Genomic DNA, 25,023 nt, shown 5'->3' on the forward strand with positions numbered 1-25,023 from the left:
TGCTGATTGAGTGGAAGGAGTCAGTCACAAAAGACACCGACCATATGAGTCCATTCATATGAAATATCCAGAATAGGCAAACCCACAGAGACAGAAAGGGGATCAGTGGCTGGCAGGGGCCTGAAAGGAGAGGAATGGAGAATGACAGCTAATAGGTACAAGGTTTCCTTTTGGGGTGATGAAAATATTCTAGAACAATAGAGGTGATGGTTGCACAATATTGTGAATGCACTAAATGCCACTGAATTGTGCACTTTGGAAGGAACAATTTTGTGTTATGTGAATGTCACCTCAAAAAATAGATGATAGATTGATGATAGAGGATAGATTGATACATGATAGACAGGAGAGAGAGGGACATAGATGAGCGAACACACCACCTAAAGCAACCCAGACAAGACGTGCTGAGGCCTGGAATCCTGGACAGATTAGAGAGAGATTAGAAGAAAGTCAACAGGCATGGGGGAGGGGGCAGGTCAGGCACTGGGGACAGGGAAGGGGAAAGGCAAGAGGACCCCTAGGTTCTGGCTTGGGTGGCCTGGTAGGTGACAGCACCCTTCACTGAGGGAGGGTCAGGTTGGAGAGTAGCTGTCACCCAGTTAGCACTTGCTGGGCCTGTGCCTGTAGCCCCCTGGGAAATGATGAGTAGGCAGTGGCTGGGGGAGTTTGCAGCTTGGATGAACTCTAGCCTTGAGATCCTCCGAGGCATCCAGGCATCTGCAGGAAGGTGTTGGTTGAAGATCTGCATAGACAGCCTGGGGAAAGGGAGCTTGGTCTCATGGGGGGTGGGAAATGCAAGATAGACTGCATTTTATCCAAGTTTTGAGGTTAGGATTCGTTCCTGATTCCAGGGAAGTAGTAAATGAAAAGGTGGAGAGTTGTTGTCCAGCTCAGTGATTGAGTGTCAACTTATGACCCAGGAGGTCACGGTTCAATTCCCAGTCAGGCACATGCCTGGGTTGTGGGCTCAATCCCCAGTGTGGGGTGTGCAGGAGGCAGTCGATCAATGATTCTCTCTCATCACTGATGTTTCTCTCTCTCCCTCTCCCTTCCTCTCTGAAATCAATTTTTTCTAAAATTTTAAAGAAGGTGGGGAGTTGTTGTTCCTCCATCTCTTCCCAAGATTGTGTAAGTCATCCCTCCTGAACATAAATCCTTTTAAAAAAAAAAAACAAACTTAAATAACTAGAATGGTTCTGTGGTCTGCCACCAAATCCTAATTGATTATGGATGGAAAGAGACAACCCAGCAAATACAATCCTAAAGGAAGTTAGTGAAGAGAAATTAATATCAGACAAAGTAGACCTCAGGGCACAAATATTATTAGGAATTAAAGAGGTTGCTGCATAATGATTAAATAAATAATTCATTTGCAGCATTAACCATTGTGAATGTGTGCATACCTGCCTAATGACAGAGCCTCGAATGTATATCAAACAAAAAAGGAAAAGGAAAAATTTATAAATCAGTACATTCACCACAATAAATTATACCACCTCTCACTACAATTGGCAGCTCAAGCAGACAAAACTAGTACGAATATAGGGGGAGGGAATGAACAAACTTGATGAATGGGCTTTCCAAAACTAGAGACACATTCTTATCAGTTCACCTCGAACATTTACTATAACTCACCATGTCCTGAGCCACAAAACAAATCTCAATAAATACTGAAAGAATTGGTATTGTCCAGTTCATGTTCCCAAGCTGCGATAGGATAAACTCATAAATTGGTAACAATACTAAAATTAAGTCCTCCTAAATGTTTGGAAATTTAAATGTACATGGAAATCTAAAAACAGAACTGAACAACAATGAAAAAAACTACACATGGAAACTCATGGGATGTAGCCCTAGCAGTGCTTAGGAGGAAATATGTAAGAGGAGCACCAACTCAGGAAGTGAGAAAAACCACAATAGAATAATCCTAAAGAAAGTAGAAGGAAGGACTCACACTTCCTGATTTCAAAACATATTACAAAACTATAGAAATTAAAACAGTGTGGTACTGGCATGAAGACAAATAGACCAACGTGACATAATAGAACCCAGAAAGAAATCCTCACCAGTATATAGTCAACTGATCTTCAACAATGGTGCAAAGACCATTCAATAGAGAGAAGACAGTGTCTTCAATAAATGGTGGTGGGAAAACTGAATAATCACATGCAAAAGAATGATGTTTGAGCCTGGCTGGTGTGGCTCAGTGGTGGAGCGTTGACCTATGAACCAGGAGGTCACAGCTCGATTCCTGGTCAGGGCACATGCCCAGGTTGTGGGCTCGATCCCCAGTGTAAGGCATGCAGGAGGCAGCTGATCAATGATTCTCTCTCATCATTGATGTTTCTGACGCTCTCTCCCTCTCCCTTCCTCTCTGAAATCAATAAAAATATATTTATTTTAAAAATTATGTAATTTAAAAAAAAAGGAATTCACAAAGGGAATCCAGAAAGAATTATTAGATTTAATATAGGAGTTTACAAGGTTGTTCGATACAAAATCCATACACAAAAATTGTGTTTCTATATACCAGCAACACAATCAGAAGGTGAATTTAAAAGAAAATAGCATTTATAATGGCACAAAAAAAAAAACAAGTCTCTAGTAATAAATCTAACAAATGATGTTCAAGTCCTTTCGGGGGAAATGTATTGAAAGGATCTTAATAACTAGAGAGATGTACTATGCTCATACAGGGGGAAACTCAGTATTTTAGAGATAGCTAGTCTCCAAAGTGATTCAAAATGCAAAAAGAATCCCACCAGAGTTTTCCCTGGAACTTGACAATCTGTTCCTTAAACTTCTAAGGGAAACTAGAGGTCCTAGAATAAGTGAGATAATTGTGAAAGATGAGGAGAAGGAGGAGGAGTAACAAATGAAGGAGGAGCACAAGGAAGAGAAAAATAAAAAGAGAATAAAAAAGAAGAGACTCCCAAGAATGAAGACTTGCTTTAAAGCTCTAGTAAGTACAACAGGGTAGGCAAGTAAACCCAATGGACAGAAGAAGCCATGCTCACATAGACATGGGACGTGGCATATGACCAAGGGCTCACCACACATTTGTGCAGAAGCATGGGCTGACTGATGGGGTATGGACAATAGACACCCATGTGGAAAAATATAAAACATGATCCGTACCTCACACCATATACAAACAAACCCATTCTACAGATTAAGGTCCTGAATATGAAAACCTAGAAACATATTCAGAAAAGAAACACATGCCTGACTGGTTTGGCTCAGTGGATAGAGCTTCGGCCTGTGGACTGAAAGGTTCCAGATTTGATTCCGGTCAAGGGCATGTACCTTGGTTGTGGGCACATCCCCGGTGGGGGGTGTGTAGGAGGCAGCTGATTGATGTTTCTCTCTCATCGATGTTTCTAGCTCTCTCTCTCTCTCCCTTCCTCTCTGTAAAAAAATCAATAAAATATATTTTTTTTAAAAAAATAAAGAAACACATGAGGAAATCTCTATGCTCTTGGGTAGGGGAGGATTTCTTAAACAAGACAAAAATGACAAACCATAAAATAGAAGATCAATAAATGTAATTATATTCAAATTAATACTTCTTCATCTAACGATGCTATAGGCAAACTGAGAAGACAAGTACTGGGCAGGGAGAAGACATAACAGACCAAGGACTGGTATCTAGAATATGAGAAGACTCTCTCAAAATACTAAGGAAAAGACAATTCATATAGAAAAATTGACAAAGACGTGATCAGGCATTTTGCAGAAGAGGAAACACAAAGAAGCTCAATATTACTAGTACTCAGGGAATGCCAATTAAAAGCCCAGCAAGCCCTGGTCAGTGTGCTCAGTGGTTAGAGCATCAGCCCATGTACCAAAGGGTTGTGGGTTCAATTCCCAGTCAAGGGCACACATACCAAGTTATTCCCCGCCAGGTACATGTGGAAGGCAACCAGTCAATGAATCTCACATCAATGTTTCTCTCTCTCTCCCTCTATCTCTCTCTCTCTCTCCCCCCCGCCTCCCTTCCACTCTCTGAAAAGCAATAGACAAAATATCCTCAGGTGAGGATTAATAACAACAACAAAAAAAAACACAAAAAATAAGCAACAAGGCATAACCACTTCACACGCCTCATATTAACACTAAGTACTAAGTACTAAGTAAAAGTACTAAGTACAAGGGTTGGTAAAGTGTGAAGAAAAAGAAATGCACCAGATAAGTCCAAGTTCTCCCTGATTTGCTGACCTCTGCACCCTCAAAGCCTACCCGACTAACCTTGTGCTCTAGGAAGAGGGAAACACCCATGGGCATGTCACCTGCAGACAGCCTCAGCAGTCCTTATCTCTCCTCCTTCCAAAGCCTGCCACCTTCATGGTCCAGGGCCACGTGGCCTCATGGTTAAGTGCAGGGGCCCTGTGGTTGACTCTTAGCCTTGCCACTTACTAAAGCTGTGCAACCTTTTTATTTTTTCAATATATTTTATTGATTTTTTACAGAGAGGAAGGGAGAGGAAAAGAGAGTTAGAAACATCGATGAGAGAGAAACATCGATCAGCTGCCTCCTGCACACCTCCCACTGGGGATGTGCCCGCAACCAAGGTACATGCCCTTGGCCGGAATCAAACCTGGGACCCTTCAGTCCGCAGGCTGACGCTCTATCCACTGAGCCAAACTGGTTAGGGCCCTTTTTATTTTTAAAAAATATATTTTATTGATTTCAGAGAGGAAGGGAGAGGGAGAGAGAGATAGAAACATCATTGATGAGAGAGAATCACTGATTGGCTGCCTCCTACACGCCCCCTACTGGGAATCGAGCCCGCAACCCAGGCATGTGCTCTTGGCCGGAATCGAACCTGGGACCCTTCAGTCTGCAAGCTGACGCTCTATCCATTGAGCCAAACCAGCTAGGGCTTTAAAATATATATATACATTTATTGATTTCAGAGATGAAGGGAGAGGGAAAGAGAGAAAAAATACATCAATGATGAGAGAGAATCATTGATAGGCTGCCTCCTGCATACCCCACACTAGGGGTCAAGCCGCCAACCCGGGCATGTGCTTTGACTGGGAATCGAACCGTGATCTCCTGGTTCATAAGTCGACGCTCAGCCACTAAGTTATACCAGCTGGGCCTAGCTGTGCAACCTTGTGTAAGTTTCTTAACCTCTTATGGCTCACTTTCCTCTCCTGTGAACTGGGGGAAATAGCTATACCCCCTTCTGAGGCCAGGAGAAGGACTGAATGAGTTAATATACCTGGAACACTTAGCCCAGTGGTTCCCATCCTTTCTTTGGCCATGCCCCACCTAAGCATCTCTGAAATCCTGATTCCCCCCTCTGACATATAATTCTTATTATTCAAAAAGTGAACTCCTATTCACGTGGAGGAAGCCTAAAAGGCCATTCACTTGGTCTAAACAAGCTTCCAAAGAACATGGCATCCATGAAAGAGAAAAACAAAAGAATAAAAGGACAGTTGAAGTACTGAGGAAGAAATCACTAAGAAATTGTTTTTAAAAAATGATAATAATAATATGAAGTGATATGAAAAAATAGCAAATAGTTTCAAAACATATAATAGAGAACTGAAACATATAAATATGTCACTATATATTTATACACTGAGTGGCCAGATTATTATGATCTCTGAATGCATAATAATCTGGCCACTCAGTGTATATCCTATATAATAAAAGGCTAATATGCAAATTGTCCCCTCGACCAGGAGTTCAACCAGCAGGCAGACCGGCCAAACGCCCATGTCCCCTCTCCCTGGCCAGGCTGGCCGGACCTCACCCATGCACGAATTCATGCACCGGGCCTCTAATATATATATACACACTGAGTGGCCAGATTATTATGTGTTCAGAGATCATAATAATCTGGCCACTCAGTCTATATTGTATATGAGGCCCCTAGAATATGAGGCCCCTAGAACCATAAGAAATGCAGAAAATTCACTGTTAATAACTCATTCTCGAATTGCCCCCCTTAAAACTCAAATTGCCCCCTTGTGGGGCGTGTGCCCCATGTTGGGAACCACAGACTTAGCCCAGCCCCAGACCTCCTGAGGAGGGCCATAGTCACAGCACTGGTTTAAGGTTTGCTTAAACCTCACTTCCTCTTCCTGAGACCCTGAGTGCCTGTAATTGTGACTTCTCCTCCCTGTGCCTCAAGGTGCCCTCCACAGATGGGCTTTTCTGGCTGTGGGGCCTTAACTGTTGGCAAGTAGTTCTGCCTGAGACCCAGAAAACACTTGAGCATGTGGAAGTGGGCTTTGTCTCTGAAAGGTGCCAATGCCAGGCTCGAGCCTGGCACCCAGAAGGCATTTCCTGGAAGGCTATGGAATGCTCCCCTGACAACTCAGTGGGAGGGTACCACCCTGTTCTCACCTGCTCCAGCCAGGTGCCCACAGCCTGCCCTCTGCCATGTCTATCAAGCCCAGCAGAGGGCAGCAGCAACCGCCCTGCGCTGTTGGGCAAAGGGGTGGATGGGGAGGGGCTGGGCTGCCTCATCCGCCAGGATGAGCCCGGTTGGGCACGATTGCATTGTGGGGAGGGAGGCCGGGGCTCCACGGAGACGCACTTCTGGCACCAGCTGCTCCTCAGCCCCTGCCCGCGGCCCACCCAGGTAGGCAAGAACCAGGGCTGGTGAGAGCAAGGGGTGCAGGGGCCTCTGGATTGGGGAGCACCACCTCGGGCTGTGCTGGGACCTGAGAGAAGCAAGGGGTCCACAGGGCCAACTAACTCTCATCCGGGAAAGGCCTTCAGGGGCCAGCCCTGTGATGGTACCTCCTGATGCCTAAGGGGCACAGCGCCCCACTGGGAAGTAGGACCCCAAACTTCTGCCCCCAGATGAAAGACCTGGCTCTGCCAAGGGCAGAGCACAAGGTAGGGAGGTGGCCCGCCTGGCTCCCTGCCCCCACAGCCACCCAACTGGCCCAGCCAGGTGGCGTCAAACCTGCTGCTGCCACCTTGCCCAGAGCCTGCTGCTGCAGCGCACCATGGCGAAGGTAGGGTCTCCAACCTCTGCACATCTGCCCCTGCGCCCTTGGGCAGAGCCCTAGCTCTGCTGGCTTGGTGTGCACACGGTGCCCTGTGAGGGTGGCAAGGCAGCCAGCTGCCAATGGACACTCCTTTCCCCGCCCCATGCATGGAGGGGGATGTAGGCCCTTCCTGGAATGGTGTTTCCTTGGGGGAGGGGGAGGGGCACTGCCAGCGACCAGTTGCCATGCCTGAAGCTCAGGGTTGAGTTTCTGCGGGCCATGCCCCCCACCCCTTCCTGTGCATCCTCTGCTGGCACTGTGCACCACCACCAGGATGTACCTGGCACGACTTTGCCGGTCCCCCGAGGTGGGCCTGGATGGGCCAATTCTTATTCTGGGCCAAAGGGGTGGGGGGTGTTGGGGGAGAAAGTGTCCTGGACGCCTTGCCTTTGTCAGCGTCTCCCCTGCCCCCAGTCCGGACAAAGGCAGGCATTGAGGGCCAGGGCTGGCACTCCAGCCAGGCACCAAGGCTACTAAGGCTGAGTCTGGCATTGCGGGGACTGAGCGCCCTGACCCTCCCGTGGGGGCTCTGGGGCCTCCCCTGAGCCGTTCACAAGGAGGAGCTCGCTGGCTGACACCACAGGGGTGGGGCCGGCTGTGTGGCTCTCATTTTTCTGGCTGGAGGAAACCCTGTCCCTTTGTCCCCAGATCCCAGGGGGTGTCTCTCTGAGGATGGGGAGTGGCAGGGAGCCCCCTGGCCAGAACAGCCGGGGTGGGGTGCGGGGAGAGCACCAGATAGTGGGTCCCTGGCCTCTGGACAGAGGGGACATTGTTGAGGTGGAGGCAGGGCTCCCTTGGCCCGGCCACTATTGACAAAGCTGCCAGCTGTGGTGGAGCCTGGCCACTAGGCCCTTGCCCCCCCAAAAAAACCTCCCTCCTCCCCCAGGGCCAGTGTGAATGGGGCCAAGCCTCAACTGTCTCCCTCCCACTCAGGGCAATGCCCCCCACAGCAGTCTTGTGCCTGTCACCACTGCCCTGGGGCAGCTGAAGTGAGGAGATGTGCTTCCCGCTGCTGCTCCCCTTCTCAACGGTGAGTGCCTGGGTCCCCAGTCCCCAGAGATGTCCCTGGGAGGGGTGGGCCAGGTAAAACAGCCCCGGGGAGCCTGGGTGTGGGGCTCCGATGTGCTGCACCTCCTGGCCACAGTCCCTCATCTAGCCCATCACCCACATGCCACTGACGCCACCGCTGATATCCCAGGTCTAGAGGAAACGGCCCTGCCTTTCAGCCAGGCCTGACCTTCCTGTCTGTGTTAGCGAGATAAAGAGCTCTGACGCAGCCACATGCCTGCGAGCCCGGGCGTGCGTCTCTGCTGGCGTCTCTGCTGGCGGGCGTGGGACACTAAGCAACTGTGGGCTTGCCCCTGGCGCACCCACATGCACAGTTATGCGGGATCCGAGCTCAGCTTGCCAGCCAGCTCTGTCCCCTTCTCTGTGGCTCTGGGCTTGGGGTCAGGAGGAGGGTGGAGCGAGAGTCCGCCAAGGCCCTCAGGCTCTGCCCTGTTGGCATCTCTCTCTCTCTCTGTCTCTCTTGCCTGGTCACCGAGGCAGCCGCTAGGGCTGTTGGGCAGGGGCTGCTGCTAATGGCCCCCCGCCGGAAGGCAGGGATCAGGTTCACGCTCCCAGCAGGCCCGTGGGAGCTACCTCCAGTCTGGGGTCCAAATGGCTCCAAATGGGTGAGGAGCTGTGCCTATGGCTTCTCTGTGTGGGGCTCCCTTCAAGCTCTTCGGCATTCCTCCCCGCTACCCTCTCCTCACTCAAGCTCTCTTCCTGGCTGTCTTCTTCTCACTTCCCCCTTTTTTCTGTCCACATCCACACTCGGGGTGCCAGGCCCCAATGGACCCTGGCCACTGGGGCCCACGAAGCAGGGGACAGACCTCCTGTACCCATGTTGTTTCTTGGTGACCTCCCCTCACCTCCCCCAGTCCCAGCTCTCCCCAACCTCTGCTCTGACCACCCCCTACCCCTCTGTGGCATGACCCTGTTCTCATTGGCCCTGGCTTGCCCCCCCTCTTTGCCATCTTTGGAGAGAGCTGGGGTGGTGTCTCGGCCTGCATTCCTCCGACTGCCTCAGTTTCTCCCTGGCTCGTTCTCTCTCCACACTGGTGAAGGTCCCTCTTTGCCACTGACCCAGGGCCAGTTTCCTATCCCTGATGGGGTCTCCCTGCTCTTGCCAACCCTCCCAGCTCTTGCCCCCATGCCACCTCTCTTGTCCGGGTGGCGGGCACAGGATCCCCCACAATGTGGCTGCCATCAGCCTTCCTTCTCCCACATCCTCTTCTGTCTGGATTCCTGCTCCCTTTCCCCCCACTTCCATGTGCTCCCATACCTCTGCCTCCTGCCTCTCTCCCCATCACCACCCCCTCTGCCCTGCCCTCCTCTCCATGGCCTTTCCTCTCTGTGTCACAGCCCCCTCTGTCATTGTGTCCTATTTGTGTTCTTGTGGCTTTTCAGGATCTGTCCCCATTCAACAATCTAAACACATACATTTAAAGTAGAAGATGAAAGAATTCTTTCCTTGTGACCCCCCATCTCTTGGCTACTCTCTTTGTCACTCTTTCTGTTCTCCTCTCTCTGTCCCCTTTCTGGCTCTCTCTGTCTCTGTCTCCATGTCTCTCTCTGCTCTCTCTCTTCTTTTAAAATATATTTTTATTGGTTTCAGAGAGGAAGGGAGAGGGAGAGAGAGATAGAAACATCAATGATGACAGAGCATCATTGATCGGTTGCCTCCTGCACGCCCCACACTGGGGATCGAGCCCGCAACCCGGGCATGCGCCCTGACCAGGAATCGAACCGTGACCTCCTGGTTCACAGGTCAACACTCAACCACTGAGCCATGCCAGCTGGGCTGTCTCTTCTTTTTGCTTCTCACTGCTCTCTTTCTTTGTCCCTGCTTTATGGCTCCCTCTCTCTGCCTCTCTGTGCTTCTCTCCCTCTTTTTATCTCTCTTCTCAATTCTTCTCTCCCTCTGGTGCTCTTTCTCTACCCCCTCTCCCTCTGTCCCCCTCACCGCCCTGACTCATGCCGGCCAGGGGTGGGGAGCTCCCTCCCACTGGGCCTCAGGTGCTCGGCTCTCCCCCAGGCCCCTGTGATGGCTCCCTGGTCTCCCTTCGGCCCCCACCTCCTGCTCGTGCTGTTGCTGCTGTGCCCACCGCTGCCCCCGACTCAAGCCCATCGCTTCTCCGCACTCAACACTTCCTTCAACCACTTGGCACTGGCGCCCGGCCGGGGCACAGTCTACGTGGGGGCGGTGAACCGCCTCTTCCAGCTCAGCCCGGAATTACAGCTTGAGGCTGTGGCTGTCACCGGCCCCATCTTCGACAGTCCTGACTGCGTGCCTTTCCGTGACCCAGCTGAGTGCCCGCAGGCCCAGCTCACTGACAACGCCAACCAGCTGCTTCTTGTGAGCAGCAGGGCCCAGGAGCTGGTGGCCTGCGGGCAGGTGCGTCAGGGCGTGTGCGAGAAGCGGCAACTTGAGAACGTGTCTCAGCTTCTGTACCAGGCCGAGGACCCGGGCGATGGGCAGTTTGTGGCTGCCAATGCCCCAGGAGTGGCCACGGTGGGCCTGGTGGTGCCTGCACCAGGCCGGGACCTCCTGCTGGTGGCCAGAGGCCTGGCGGGCAAGCTGTCAGGAGGGGTGCCGCCCCTGACTGTCCGCCAACTGGCTGGGCCGCAGCCCTTCTCCAGCGAGGGCCTGGGCCGCCTCGTGGTGGGAGACTTGTCTGACTACAACAACAGCTATGTGGCTGCCTTTGCCAACGCCCGCTCCGCCTACTTCGTCTTCCGCCGTCGTGGGGCCCGGGCACAGGCCGAATATCGCTCCTATGTTGCCCGAGTCTGCCTGGGGGATGCCAATCTTTACTCCTACGTGGAGGTGCCCCTCCACTGCCATGGTCAGGGCCTCATCCAGGCTGCCTTCCTCGCCCCGGGCACCTTGCTGGGGGCCTTTGCCACAGGCCCAAAGGGGACACAGGCGGCCCTGTGCGCCTTCCCCCTGGCAGAGCTGGACGGCAGCATGGAGCAGGCCCGGCGCCTTTGCTACACAGCAGGCGGCCGGGGCCCCAGCGGCACGGAGGAAGCCACCGTGGAGTATGGCGTCACTTCACGCTGCGTCACCCTGCCCCCTGTAAGTGGCTGGTCCCGGGCCCCACACTTGTCCTCTCACCTCAGGCTTTGCCCATCGTCTTTTGGTGGCGGCTCTGGTCTTCTCTCGCTGCCTCATCTGGCCTTGCCTGCCTCTCTGTCCCTGTCCCTTGTGGTCCTGCGGCATCTCTCAGCCAGGGCAGGGGCTGCCATATGTAGTCCTGAGCCGCAGGCAGCTGGACACTCTCATGTGACCACCGCTCATGTGACAATTATCCATGGCCTCTTGGTTAGAGGATGTCACGAAGGGGCCGGCTTGGTCTCCAAGTCTCCTAGGTGGTCTTTCTCCCTCTCTGCAGTGGGCTTGGCCTTACCATGGGGCTCCCTGGCCCTACCCTCCATCCTGCCTTGCTCTCTTCTCACTGGCCACCTGGCTGATCTCCTCTGACTAGCTCTGGGCCTGGGGAAGTACCTTCTGCCTTTTCTGAGAACTGATTGTGCCCTCCCCGCCTGTCCAGGACTCCCCTGAGTCGTACCCCTGTGGCGATGAGCACACCCCCAGCCCCATCGCTGGCCGCCAGCCCCTGGAGGCCAGGCCTCTGCTGCAGCTCGGGCAGCCCATCAGCGCCATCGCAGCCCTCCAGGCAGATGGGCACATGGTAGCCTTCCTGGGGGACACCCAGGGCCAGCTGCATAAGGTGAGGGCCTGTCATCACCAGCCTCCCGGCCCTGGGGTCTTAACACTGCCGGGTCAGGCCCTGCAGCAGCTCAGGGAAGCCCCAGGTACCCTCCGTCTCAGCTTGTGTCCTGGCTGGCTGGGTGCCACCTGCCAGCTGCCTGGTGCCCGGAGACATGACCTAGGATGCCGGTCCAGGTGCCTCCTAGGCAACCCCAACTTCTCCAGCCAATAGTGGGAGCTAAAAGCCAAGGTGGATGAGGGTGGCATGGAGGCAGGCTGGGCAGAGCCTGGCCCTCAGAGCCAGCCTAGCCCCAGAAGTCTCTCCGAGGCAAACTCTTGCCTTCTTGTGACCTGTTTGCCTCCCCACAACTGCCTTCCCGCCCCTGGTGCCCAAGGGCCTCACCCAGGGTGGCTCTGCCACCCTAGCTGGGTGATGCTGAATGGAGGAGGCAACATGGGCAGAATGGATGCCCATGGGCCTTCCCCACCCTCTGTGGCCTGGGATCCCCAGTCTGGAAAAGAGCACATGCCCTGAACAGTCGACCTAGGGCCATCTGAGAGGGGGCCTTGGCTCAGCGGTCTAGCCCAGCCCTGTGCTTATCATCCCCCAGGTCTTTCTCAATGGCTCCCAAAGCCAGGTGTACCACTCCCAGCAAGTGGGGCCTCCAGGCTCAGCGATCAGCCCCGACCTGCTGGTGGATAACAGCAGCAGCCACCTCTACGTCCTGACTGCCCAGCAGGTGAGGGGTGGCCCAGGGGTCTGGGTACATGAGGCCTGAGTGCCCGCACCCACTGCTTCTGTCCCTACTGCCCGTCCAGGTGGACCTGGTACCCGTGGCGGCCTGCACCCAGTTCCCCGACTGTACCAGCTGCCTCCAGGCCCGGGACCCGCTGTGTGGCTGGTGCATTCTCCAGGGCAGGTGAGTGCAGCGCCTACGCCCAGGTGTCGGCTGACAGGTGGTGCATGCTGGGAGGCCACACCTGGAAGCAGCTCTGGGCATGCCAGGAGGCCAGTTCAGCTCCCTGTGGTAAAAACCTGGGCCGCGCCCGGCGTGGCTCAGTGTTTGAGCATTGACCATGGAGGTCATGGTTCGATTCCCTGTCAGGGCACATGCCCAGGTTGTGGGCTCGATCCTTAGTGTGGGGCGTGCAGGAGGCAGCTGATTAGTGTTTCTCTCTCATCATTGATGTCCCTACCTCTCTCTCCCTCTCCCTTCCTCTTTGAAATCAATAAAATATACTAAAAATAAAAAAGACGCCCTGACCGGTTTGGCTCAGTGGATAGAGCGACGGCCTGCGGACTCAAGGATCCCAGGTTTGATTCTGGTCAAGGGCATGTACCTTGGTTGCGGGCACATCCCCAGTAGGGGGTGTGCAGGAGGCAGCTGATGTTTCTCTCTCATCAATGTTTCTAACTCTCTATCCCTCTTCCTTCCTCTCTGTAAAAAAAAGAAACAACAATAAAATATATATTTAAAAAATAAAAAAAATAAAAGACTCAGGCCACTACTGAGTTCCTCCATCCTGTCCCATCCCACCAAACCAGGACTCTGCTCGGCAGCCCCTTCCCACCATGGCCAAACCTGCTCACTTCTCATTCTCCCACTTCTACCCTGGGCCAGGCCTCTGTCACCTCTCCCAGCTGTCCCCTCCAGCCCATGCTCTGCATGGCAGCCCCAGGAATCCCTACGGCACCCCTAAGTCAGATGCATGTGCCTTCCTTCTGCAGCATGGCCTCCTTTTACTGTCAAGGCCAAAGCCCATGCATTGACCACTGAGCCCTGGTGCTTGGCCCCTTCCTCTTACTGCGTTCCAGCTGGACCATCCTTCCAACCCCCTTTGCGGCCAGTCATCCAAATAGCCTGAGACCCATGCGGTGACCCAGTGGGCCCCTGCCCGCAGGTGTACCCGCAAGGGCCAATGTGCGAGGGCAGCCCAGCCCAACCAGTGGCTATGGAGCTATGAGGAGGACAGTCGCTGCCTGCATGTCCAGAGCTTGCTGCCAGCCCACCACCCCCGCCAGGAGCAGAGCCAGGTGAGGCTCCTGTACCACCTGCCTGTGAGGGATGCCCCCAGGCTGCACCCACCACCACCACCACCACCACCACCCCCGTCCTCCTCTCCTGCTGCCTCTACTCCCACTCCCTGTACTCTGGCTCCATCTCTCTCAGCGAGTTGCGCCCCGCCCCCTGCCCCCAAGAAGCCCTTGCCTGCTCTGTTTTCCTTGCACATGCCCCAGGTCACCTTGTCTGTCCCCCGGCTGCCCACCCTGGCTATGGATGAATACTTCCATTGTGCCTTTGGAGACTACGACAGCTTGGCTCAAGTGGAAGGGCCCCACGTGGCCTGTGTCACCCCTCCCCAAGACCAGCTGCCACTTAACCCTCCAGGCACAGGTGAGGGGTCCCTGGGCTGGGTGGCCGGGGCAGGAGCTGGAGGAGCAGAGCCACATGACCTATTCTGCTACCACCGTCCCCTCCTAGACCACATCACCTTGTCCCTGGCCTTGATGTTTGAGGATGTGGCCATAGCTGTCACCAACTTCTCCTTCTATGACTGCAGTGCTGTCCATGCCTTGGAGGTGGCTGCCCCGTGAGTGCTAGGCCTGGCTGCCGGGTAAGGGTGGCAACCCAGATAGTGCCCAGCCTGAGCAGCCCCCTGCCCCTCCAGGTGCCGTGCTTGTGTGAGCAGCCTCTGGCGGTGCCACTGGTGCCCCCAGAGCAGCCGCTGTGTGTACGGAGAGCACTGCCCAGAGGGCGAGAGGACCATCTATAGTACCCAGGAGGTAGGTGGGCCCTGCCTGTTGGGCTCCCCTTCGCTGCTCAACCTCTCCCCCCAATGGCTGCAGGGCTGCGTGTGTGGGCCTCTGCCTTTACTGCCACTGCAGACCCACCTCACCCTGTGCCCTGCCCAGGCCCCTGAACTTCTGAAGGGCTAATGGATCTTCTTTCCCCAGGTGGATGTCCAGATGCGTGGCCCAGGGGTTTGTCCTCAGGTTGAGGGCCTGGCAGGTCCCCTCCTGGTGCCTGTGGGCTGGGAGAGCCGCTTGGCCCTGCGAGTTCGGAACCTTCAGTATTTCCGAGTAAGCCGTCCAGTGGGCAGGGAATGGGGACAGAGTGGGAGGTGGCTGACCATGTCCAGGGTCCTGACAGTGTCTACCCCCAGGGTCTGCCTGCCTCCTACCACTGCTGGCTGGAGCTGCCCGGAGAACTACAGAGGCTGCCAGCCTCCCTGGAAGAGACGGCTGGGGATGCGGGCCTCGTCTACTGCCAGGCCCAGCAGGTGAGCAGCCGTCCACAGCCTCGCCTGCCATTGGACGCCTTCTGCAGCCCTCCCAGCTTGTCCCATCCCTTCAGAGGCTCACGCTCTACATCCCTTTGTCACGAGGCCTGCTCTGTGTAGCAGGAACACCGTGCCCACAGCCTCTGCCCCAGGCTTGCTGTCTGGTGGGAGATGTGGGCACTGAACAATGGCACCCATTCTGGGAGGAGTGTCCCAGAGGAGGCAAGGGTCAGTGGTGTCCTGAGTTGGGCTAGGCATGACCCACCCTCCACCCACAGTTCCACGCCCCCATGGCCCAGCGGGAGCTCCCAGTGCCCATCTACGTCACCCGGGGTGAGGGTCAGCGGCTGGACAATGCCCGTCCTCTTCATGGTGAGTTTGGGGGCGGCAGGGCAGGCCGGGCAGGGTGTGTGGCAAAGGGGAGGCGCCTCAGTGTGCTGTCTGATCTTCCCCAGTGACCCTGTACGACTGTGCCGTGGGCCACCCCGACTGCAGCCACTGCCAGGCAGCCAACGGGAGCCTGGGCTGCCTGTGGTGCAGCCATGGCCAGCCTGCCTGTCTCTATGGGCCACTGTGCCCACCTGGGGCCGTGGAGCTGCTATGTCCAACACCCACCATCGACATGGTCAGCCCCCAAGCCCCAGCCCTGATCTCCACCCCCAACTCCTCCCCAATGGCCCAGTCCCTCTCCTCCTCCCCCACCCGAGCCCCATCTGCCTTGCCGTGCCCCTCACTGTCCTAGCCTCACCCAGGTCAGAGGAGCTGCCTCCAGCTGGCCAGCTGGTCAGGCACGCCCCACTGCAGAGCAGGTGTGGCTTTGGGGATCCCATGGCCACCTTCCTTGCTGCAGATCGAGCCCCTGACTGGCCCCCCTGAGGGCGGCTTGGCCCTCACCATCCTGGGCTCCAATCTGGGCCGAGACTTTGCGGACGTGCAGGATGCCGTGAGCGTGGCCGGCCAGCCCTGCAACCCTGACCCTGCTCTCTACCGCACCTCAGCCCGGTGAGGCCCTCCGGGACTGGCCACCCAGAGATAAAGGAAGCTTGCAGCCAAGAAATGAGGGTCTGGGTCAGATGTGCCAAGGGAGGGGGCAGCTGGCAGTGAGAGGGGTAGAGGGGGTAGGCTTCAGGCAGTGGCTGGTGGGTGGCTCACAGCTCCCACCAGGGAAGGGCCCAGCGCATAAGGGCCCTGAGCAACTACCGGGCCTCTGCTCCCCAGGATTGTGTGTGTGACATCTCCGGCCCCCAAAGGCACCACAGGGCCAATCCAAGTGGCCATTAAGAGTCGGCCACCAGGCATCTCCATCCAACACTTCACCTACCAGGTCAGTGCCCAGCCCGAGTTGGTCTCCATGCAGGGGAAGTAGGACGGAGGGGCAGAAAGGCAGGGACACCCAGGTAAGGATTTCAAACTTGACCTCAGCGTAGCCCGGAGTGTTGCTGCATGTCCAGTAGGGAAGCTACATGATCTGAGTGGAGGACGGGCTGGGACAGTGGCGCCACAGTGCAGACACTGCTGACAGTAGCTGTTCAGGATGGAGGCGGGCAGCAGAAGCAATAAGAACAGAGGGTGGCCCTGACTGGTTTGGCTCAGTGGATAGAGCGTCGGCCTGCAGACTGAAGGGTCCCAGGTTTGATTCCAGTCAAGGGCGTGTGCCTTGGTTGTGGGCATGTCCCCAGTGCAGGGTGTGCAGGAGGCAGCTGATTGATGTTTCTCTCTCATCAATGTTTCTAACTCTCTATCACTCTCCCTTCCTCTCTGTAAAAAATCAATAAAATATATTTTTAAAAAAACACAAAGAACAGAGGGTGGTGGGCCAGTGTGGGGCTCGGAGCTGTTGGGACTTGCTGCAGGCCTGGCTGCCTGAGGACAGGGGGTTGGGGAGGGCAGGGACGCCTTCAAGTGTTAGCCTGAGCCTTAGGCACCTCTGGGGCCATTTAGGGAGCCAAGAAGCCCAGGGCAGGAGCAGTGAGGGGCAGGGGCAGGTTAGCATTGGGTTAGCACCTGCTTGGCACATGCAGCATCTGAAGGAGGCAATTGGATCTCAGGGTTTACCGCTCAGGGGAGCCTGGGTGGTGCAAGTGATGGCAGAGGAGGCCATCTAGGAGGGGCAGACACAATGAGAGAAGACCCCTCCCTCCCCATGGGGCAAGGCGGCTGAGAGGAGAGTTGTGGGGCTACGGAAGCTGAGCATAGGGCTTCCAGGTGGGTGCTGTCGTCTGTAGTCCAGGAGACAGAGCTGAGAAGTGGGCCAACACCCCACAGCCCAAGAGCTTTGGGGGCTGGAGCTGAGGCAAGGAAGCGCCAGGAAGGGCTGCCATGCCTGCTGGTCTACCATACCTGCCCCAACCTGCCCTGTCCCCCAGGACCCCATCCTGCTGAGCCTGAGTCCCCAGAGAGGTCCCCAGGCAGGAGGCACCCAGCTCACCATCCATGGGCAACACCTCCAGACAGGAGGCAACATCAGTGCTTTTGTGGGCAGCCAATCCTGTCCTATGTGAGTATCTCTCTCCTCCCTATTCTGGCCGGGCTGCTGTCAGCTGGGGACATTCCTTGTGGGCCTCAGTGACCCCTTTTGTACAGCACAGGGGGTGGACTCAGGGCTCCCCAAAGCCCCCATGAAAGTTCAAGAAAAGCCTGGCCAGTGTGGCCCAGCGGTTGAGCATCGACCTATGAACCAGGAGGTCATGGCTGGATCCCCAGTCAGGGCACATGTCCTGGATGTGGGCTCGATCCCCAAGTGGGGGGGCGTGCAGGAGGCAGCCGATCACTGATGTTTCTATCACTCTCTCCTTCTCCCTTCCTCTCTGAGATCAATTAAAAAATATATTTAACAAAAGAAAAAAGCAAGTCCAAGAGAAATGGTCACTGCGACCACCCTTTGTGGGCTCTGCCTTAGAGGGAGGCAAAGCGGGGTTCTTGTGAGGTGGCCAGGCTGAAGCTAGAGTCCAAGATGCCAGACCCCCTCCCCCCTGCAGCCAGGAGCCAGTGTGTCCTGAGGCCATTGTGTGCCACACCATGCCCCAGGCCGGCCCAGGAGAAGCTGTGGTTCGCGTGGTCTTTGGCCAGGCCCAGCGCACACTGGGAGCCAGCCCTTTCCGCTACACAGTCAACCCCCAGCTCACGGCGGCAGAGCCCAGTGTCAGCTTCCGAGGGTGAGGACCTGGGCCACCAGGGCGACCTATGTGTCCTTCCTGGGCGGTCCGGAGGTGGGGAGGCAAGGCTGAGCTGGGCTGCCTGCTGCCCCCACCCCTGCTGACTACTATCCTGGCACAGGGGCGGGCGGCTGATCCGAGTCAGGGGCCAAGATCTAGATGTGGTGCGACAGCCCCTGCTGTCCGTGTGGCTGGAGACCACGGCGGAGGCGCAGGCTACAGAGGCCCAGCCCCAGGACCTCCAGAGGGGCTGTGGGGCCCCTGCTGAACCCCCGCAGACTTGTGTCCAGCTTGAGGGGGGTTTGCTGCAGGTGAGCCCCCACCAGCAATCATCGGGGCTGCCAGTGGGACGGTGCCCAGTGAAGGGGGCAGGGTGGGTCACCCTGTTCCTGGGAGTGAGCGGGGAAGCCCCAGCTCATCCCACCTCGTCCTGGCCCCACAGTGCTCCACCATCTGCTCCATCAACTCCTCCAGCCTCCTCCTGTGCCGGAGCCCCGCTGTGCCAGAGGGTGCACGCCCCCAGCGCGTCTTCTTCTCCCTAGACAACGTGCGCGTGGACTTTGCCAACGCCAGTGGGGGCCAGGACTTTCTGTACCAGCCCAACCCCCGGCTGGCCCCCCTCAGCCGCAAGGGGCCTGCCCGCCTCAAGCCAGGCAATGTCCTAGACGTGGAGGTGAGGGCTTCTGTTACCATTGATGCACAGGGGGCTGTGGGCAGGGCTGGGCAGCCTGGCTCAGGCCCCTGGTCTGTCTTCCAGGGTGAGGGCCTCAACCTGGGGATCAGCAAGGAGGAGGTGCGCGTGCACATTGGCGATGGCGAGTGCCTGGTCAAGACGCTCACACTCACCCACCTGTACTGTGAGCCACCCCTGCGGATCCCGCAGCCCGCCAATGGCTCCAGTGCACTACCACAGTTTGTGGTAAGGCTGGGCCCTGGGTGCAGGGGCAGATGGCCAGTGGAGCAATAAAGGCCCACACTCAGGACCCTGCCTCCCCACCTCCTCCCCGCCAGGTACAGATGGGCAACCTGCGGCTGGCCTTGGGCCCAGTGCAGTATGAGGCTGAGCCTGCACCGCCTGCCTTCCCGGTGGAAGCCCAGGTCGGCTTGGGCATGGGCATTGCTGTGCTGACGGCCGCTGTGCTACTCCTGACTCTCATGTACAGGTGAGGACCTCCCCCCAACCCCCCACCCCCTCGTGCACCTGCACGAACTTCCCTCTTCACTTTGGTTTGTTGTTGTTTTTAATATCTTTTTATTGATTTCAGAGAGGAAGGGAGAGGGGGAGAGAGATAGAAACACCAATGATGAGAGAGAATCATTGATCGGCTGCCTCCTGCACGCCCCACACTGGGGATCGAGCCCGCAACCCAGGCATGCGCACTGATTGGGAATCATACTGCAACCTCCTGGTTCATAGGTCGATGTTCAACCACTGAGCCACGCCGGCCGGGCTCCTTCTTCACTTTGGGAAAGGGTGCCCCATGGCAGGCCTCCCAGCAGGCAGCTCGCCTGGCTTGGTGGCCTCTGTGCAGGCAGGCCTGGGTCTGTGGCTAACACCTGGTCTCTGGGCTGCAGGCACAAGAGCAAGCAGGCCCTGCGTGACTATCAGAAGGTTCTGGTGCAGCTGGAGAACCTGGAGATTGGTGTGGGTGACCAGTGCCGCAAGGAATTCACAGGTGAGGAGGGGGCGGTGGGGAGGGGGCAGAGGGCCCACTCGGGCCTGAGCCCACACCTTGGTGGCTCCCGGTCTGCAGACCTGATGACCGAGATGACTGACCTCAGCAGCGACCTGGAGACCAGCGGGATCCCCTTCCTGGATTACCGCACCTACACCGAGCGCGTCTTCTTCCCGGGGCACGGCGGCTGCCCCCTGCAGCCCATGTTCGAAGGGCCTGGGGAAGAGGGCCACCGTGTCCCCGTGCGCCAGGGCCTCACGCAGCTCTCCAATCTGCTCAACAGCAAGCTTTTTCTTCTCACAGTGAGGGCCACGAGGACGGGCAGGGTGTCTCCTGAGGGGTGGGGGGCAAGGAGGTCGGAGGGGGGGGGCTGGGCACAGGCTGGGCTGGGTGGCAGGTACAGGCACAACGGTGGGGGTGGGAGGACGCACGGGGTGAGGGGCTTCGCAGAGTGAGCAGCAGCTTCCCTGCCACCACCCAGCTCATCCACACGCTGGAGGAGCAGCCCAGCTTCTCCCAGAGGGACCGCTGCCACGTGGCCTCACTGCTGTCCCTGGCGCTGCACGGCAAGCTGGAGTACCTGACTGACATCATGAAGACGCTGCTTGGTGACTTAGCTGCCCATTATGTGCACAAGAACCCCAAGCTCATGCTTCGAAGGTTGGCTTTGGCCTGACCTTGGTCCTGGCAGCAGGGATGGTGGCTCCCCCATCCCCTTCCCCCTTTGCTCTGTCCTGGGGTGGGCGGAGCCAGGAACACCCAGGAAGTGGGCGGGGCCCAGAACACCCAGGAGCTGGGCTAGGACCTAAGCCACTGGTGAGGAAGGAGACCGACACAGAGGGTGACAGGTGGAAAAGCTCTTCGTTGCCTCCAGTGCCGCCTGAGCTCAGGGACATGACCCTGCGGCACCCTCTCTAACCCGAGGCCTGCTCCCTGCAGGACGGAGACCATGGTGGAGAAGCTGCTCACTAACTGGCTGTCCATCTGTCTCTACACCTTCCTGAGGGTGAGGGGCGCCCTGGACTGCACCTTCTCCCCTTGCTCCATTGAGGGACTGTCGCCTCATTAACCTGCACCCAAATTCCCTCAGGGCCCAATGGGGGGATGGAAAGGGAAGGGCTTTGAAACCCCCCGCCTCCCGGGGCTGGATGTGAGGCAGAGGCCAGCTGTCATGATCCGCCCTCACTCTGTGCAGCTGGCTGCTCCTCCCCCCCCCCCACCCCAAGCCCTCTGCACTTCCCACAGCCCACTGATGCTGGCCCGTCCTAATGGTTGCAGGAGGTGGCTGGTGAGCCACTGTATATGCTCCTCCGGGCCATCCAGTACCAGGTGGATAAGGGTCCTGTGGACGCCGTGACAGGCAAAGCTAAAAGGACCCTGAATGACAGTCGCCTGCTTCGGGAGGACATGGACTTCCGGCCCCTAACATTGATGGTGCTGGTGGGCCCTGGGGCCGGTGGGGCCTCAGGAAGCAGCTCAGCGCAGCACGTGCCCGCCCGGGTGCTCGACACAGACACCATCACTCAGGTCAAGGAGAAGGTGTTGGAGCAAGTCTACAAGGGTACCCCATTCTCCCAGAGGCCCTCCGTGCACACCCTAGACCTCGGTGAGAGAGCCCGACCGCCCTCCCCTCTTGGGGCACCTGTAGAGGCTCAGATCTGCCTTGCCCTGAATGGCAGACTTGGGGGACAGGCTGCAGGCTAATTGGCTTCCCTGGGTCCCCCCTGGATCCCCCCAGAGTGGCGCTCGGGCCTGGCTGGTCACCTAACCTTATCAGATGAGGACCTGACCTCAGTGACCCAGAATCACTGGAAGAGACTCAACACCCTCCAGCACTACAAGGTTTGGGGTGGGCACGGGCTGGGGAGCAGGCCTCCTGCCTCTGGATCGGCTAGAGAAGAAACCCAGCCTCTGCTCCCCTCCCGTCCAGGTCCCAGATGGGGCCACAGTGAGGCTCATCCCCCAGCTGCACAATGGAGGCGCCGTCTCCCAGAGCCTGGCCCAGAGCTGCTCGTCCGGGGAGAGTGAGTCCCAAAACCCAGATGTGTGCATCTGTCCCCGGGAGCTTGAGGCGGCCAGGCAGGAGTCCTGGCCATACCGTCACCTGGGGCTCCCCATGCCTTGCCAGCGGGCCAGCCAAAACTCCAGGCTGAGCAAAGGGCCTGGGGCAGATGAGGATAGCGGTGTGTCCCAGTCAGGGAGCTCCAGGGCTATGGGGTGTCAGGCTGAACAAGCCCCTGGGGGGCCAACCTCCTTTCCACATCATTACCCGCTGCTTCCATGGGCTCCTCCCAGCCTCTACCACCTTGCCAAGTGGGGTGGGGTGGGGTGGGCAGCAGGGTATAGGACTAAGGCCGGCACATGCGTCCCCAGACATCCCTATGCTGGAGGACGGTGAGGAGAGTGGGGTCCGCCTCTGGCACCTGGTGAAAGGCACGGAGGAGCCAGAAGGGAACAAGGTTCGGCGCAGCAGCCTGCGGGAGCGGGAGCGGGAGCGGGCACGGGCCAAAGCCATCCCGGAAATCTACCTCACCCGCCTGCTCTCCATGAAGGTCAGTGCAGCTGGGAGCTGGGAGCTGGGCCCCGGGGGAGCCAAGTGACAGGAAGGCTCACCCAGGGGCCCCTGACTGAGATGGGGAGCACGCATACTCCTGAGAGGCTGAGGGGCAGCCCCGTGCCCACTGATGGAGCCTGCTCCCCTGACTTTCCAGGGCACACTGCAGAAGTTCGTGGATGACACCTTCCAGGCCATCCTGAGTGTGAACCGGCCCGTGCCCATCGCTGTCAAGTACCTGTTCGACTTCCTGGATGAGCTGGCAGAGAAGCATGGCATCGAGGACCCAGAGACCTTGCACATCTGGAAGACTAACAGGTACCGTGCAGATGGGACATGGCATCCCAGAGGGACAAGGACATTGCCATGATGAGGGCAGTGGGACCTGAACAGGAAGCCAGGCTCGATTTCTGGCCACCCCCAGCATGGACTCACAGGACCGCTCGCCAGGGAGCCCAGAGCCGGGCCCAGGCTGGTGAGGTGTGCTGGGCTAGCCACGCCTCACACCCACGGCTGGCCTGTGTCTCCAGCCTGCTGCTACGATTCTGGGTAAACACGCTGAAGAACCCGCAGCTCATCTTTGACATACGGGTGTCAGACAACGTGGATGCCATTCTTGCCGTTATCGCCCAGACCTTCATCGACTCCTGTACAATCTCAGAGCACAAAGTGGGCCGGGTAAGAGCAGAGCCAGCCCATGGCGGGTGGGTGCAGAGCCTTGGGTGGGGCTGGGAGGGATGGCGCATAGTGGGGACCAAGGGGAGGGGCATTGGTGGCGCGGTCAGGGTGACAGGGCCAGAGCTCCCCCACCTCCCCACTCACCCCCCACCCCAATCCGGAGCAGGATTCCCCGGTGAACAAACTGCTCTACGCCCGGGAGATCCCTCGCTACAAGCAGATGGTGGAGAGGTAGGTGTCAGGGTGCACGGCTGGGGGTGGAGGGTGCCTGCCCCTAACTGTGTACCCTCCTCCAGATACTACTCTGACATTCGCCAGAGCTCTCCAGCAAGCTACCAGGAAATGAATTCAGCTCTGGCCGAGCTCTCGGGGGTGAGGCATGGCCCAGGGATTCACCTCTCCACGTTTAGGGGACAGGGTGTAGGGGGGAAGCTTAGGGCTGGAGGCCCAGGCTGGGGACTCACACCCTCCCCAATGTGCTGCCCCCAGAACTACACCTCTGCTCCCCACTGTCTCGAAGCCCTGCAAGAACTCTATAACCACATCCACAGGTATTATGACCAGGTGAGGCCAGGGCGCTCTGGGGGAGGGGCACTCCCCTGCGGGTGGAGGAGGTGTCCAGGCCCACCCCTGCAGGCAGATGGGAGGAAGGGCCCAGGTTGGGAAGGGGCTTGGTTTCTGTTTGTTTGTTCTTATTGATTTCAGAAAGGGAGAGGGAGAGAGAGATAGAAACATTAATGATTAGAGAAAATCATTGATCAGCTGCCTCCTACATGCCCCACACTGGGGATCCAGCCCACAGCCCGGGCATGTGCCCTGACCAGGAATTGAACCGTGACCTCCTGGTTTATAGGTCAATGCTCAACCACTGAGCCACACTGGCTGGGCTGGTTTCTGTTTAGATTCCCCAGGGAGGCCTGGGACAGCCCTGCTGAGATACAAGCAGGGCTGGGTAGCACTGGGTCAGTGGGCAGAGGACTGGGGGCTCATGAGGGGTGCCCTCCTCTGCCCTGGCAGATCATCAACGCCCTGGAGGAGGACCCTGTGGGCCAGAAGATGCAGCTGGCCTGCCGCCTGCAGCAGATCGCTGCCCTGGTGGAGAACAAGGTGACTGACCTGTGAGCTCAGGCCACAGTGGGCGCCTGAGGCCCACCAGCTTGGAGGGAAGCCAGCAGGACCCACCACCACAGTGCCTTATGATTCCTGGACCAAGCAGAAGAGGGGCTGCAGAGAGTGGGGGGCAGGGGGAGGGTCCCTGCAACCTCTCCTCCCCCACCCTTCCTCCCTGTCCCGGGCTTTTTTCTAATTTATAGCAATCCTTCCCCCTCCTCCTCATTATATTTATTTGCTTGCTGGAAAGTTGCATCTGGAAATAAAATCTTTTTAGAAAAAGTCCAGTCCCCAGCCCCTTCCTTCCTCTGGATTCTACACAGCCCTCTCCTCGGTGCCATGGCTGTGACTTCTGTTGCCTGAGGAAAAGAGGGGTCCTGGGGCATCCCCAGGCCTTGCTCTCCTCCCTCCCTTCGCCTCTACTGCCCCGTGCAGGAAAAGTGCCCCTGCCCTCCCACCCCCATCTATGCCCACCCCGCCCTACTGTTCTTTCCTGGCACAGGGACACAGGACCAAGTGTCCCCCATCCTGGGCTAACCATAGTCACTGCTAAGCCCCCGTTTCATTCTGAGTCCTCAACAGTCCCCAGCTGCCGGCTCTACCTTAAAAAATTTTTTAAAATATATATCCTATATAATAAAAGCATAGTATGCAAATTGTCCCCTCGACCAGGATGTCGTCTGGGAGTTCGACCAGGGGGCAGATCCGGCCGGGGGAAGGGAGGGAGGCCCCAGCTGGCAGCCGGCAGCACTGGCGACCAGACTCCAGAGAGGAAGGGAGAAGGAGAGATAGA

The 25,023-nt window shown here is 57.1% G+C and overlaps 1 protein-coding gene across 1 annotated transcript; it reads left to right on the plus strand.

The window, feature by feature from the left end:
* The first annotated feature begins 6,524 nt into the window (after positions 1 to 6,524).
* On the plus strand, positions 6,525 to 24,516 carry PLXNB3 (plexin B3). The gene is made up of 36 exons (XM_080653269.1): positions 6,525 to 6,601; positions 7,950 to 8,046; positions 10,096 to 11,139; positions 11,615 to 11,794; positions 12,387 to 12,515; positions 12,595 to 12,695; positions 13,678 to 13,810; positions 14,015 to 14,171; positions 14,259 to 14,367; positions 14,446 to 14,560; positions 14,732 to 14,857; positions 14,941 to 15,057; positions 15,336 to 15,429; positions 15,513 to 15,682; positions 15,908 to 16,059; positions 16,276 to 16,381; positions 17,424 to 17,554; positions 18,036 to 18,212; positions 18,334 to 18,523; positions 18,655 to 18,885; positions 18,970 to 19,131; positions 19,224 to 19,375; positions 19,788 to 19,888; positions 19,967 to 20,190; positions 20,370 to 20,548; positions 20,828 to 20,894; positions 21,167 to 21,494; positions 21,627 to 21,730; positions 21,819 to 21,912; positions 22,262 to 22,440; positions 22,600 to 22,760; positions 22,973 to 23,120; positions 23,287 to 23,351; positions 23,417 to 23,492; positions 23,610 to 23,684; positions 24,138 to 24,516. The coding sequence occupies exons 2-36, from the start codon at positions 8,014 to 8,016 to the stop codon at positions 24,240 to 24,242; spliced, it is 5,715 nt and encodes a 1,904-aa protein (XP_080509395.1). The 5' UTR covers positions 6,525 to 6,601; positions 7,950 to 8,013; the 3' UTR covers positions 24,243 to 24,516.
* Positions 24,517 to 25,023: the final 507 nt, after the last annotated feature.

Source organism: Plecotus auritus (genome assembly GCF_963455305.1).
Source record: "Plecotus auritus genome assembly, chromosome: X".
Classification (NCBI taxonomy): domain Eukaryota; kingdom Metazoa; phylum Chordata; class Mammalia; order Chiroptera; family Vespertilionidae; genus Plecotus; species Plecotus auritus.

Coding starts and splice junctions, on each gene's coding strand:
- PLXNB3 (XM_080653269.1), top strand. CDS start 8,014: ATGTGCTTCCCGCTGCTGCTCCCCTTCTCAACG. Junction 21,495..21,626: donor CGTGCACACCCTAGACCTCG/GTGAGAGAGCCC, acceptor GGATCCCCCCAG/AGTGGCGCTCGGGCCTGGCT. Junction 23,352..23,416: donor TACAAGCAGATGGTGGAGAG/GTAGGTGTCAGG, acceptor ACCCTCCTCCAG/ATACTACTCTGACATTCGCC.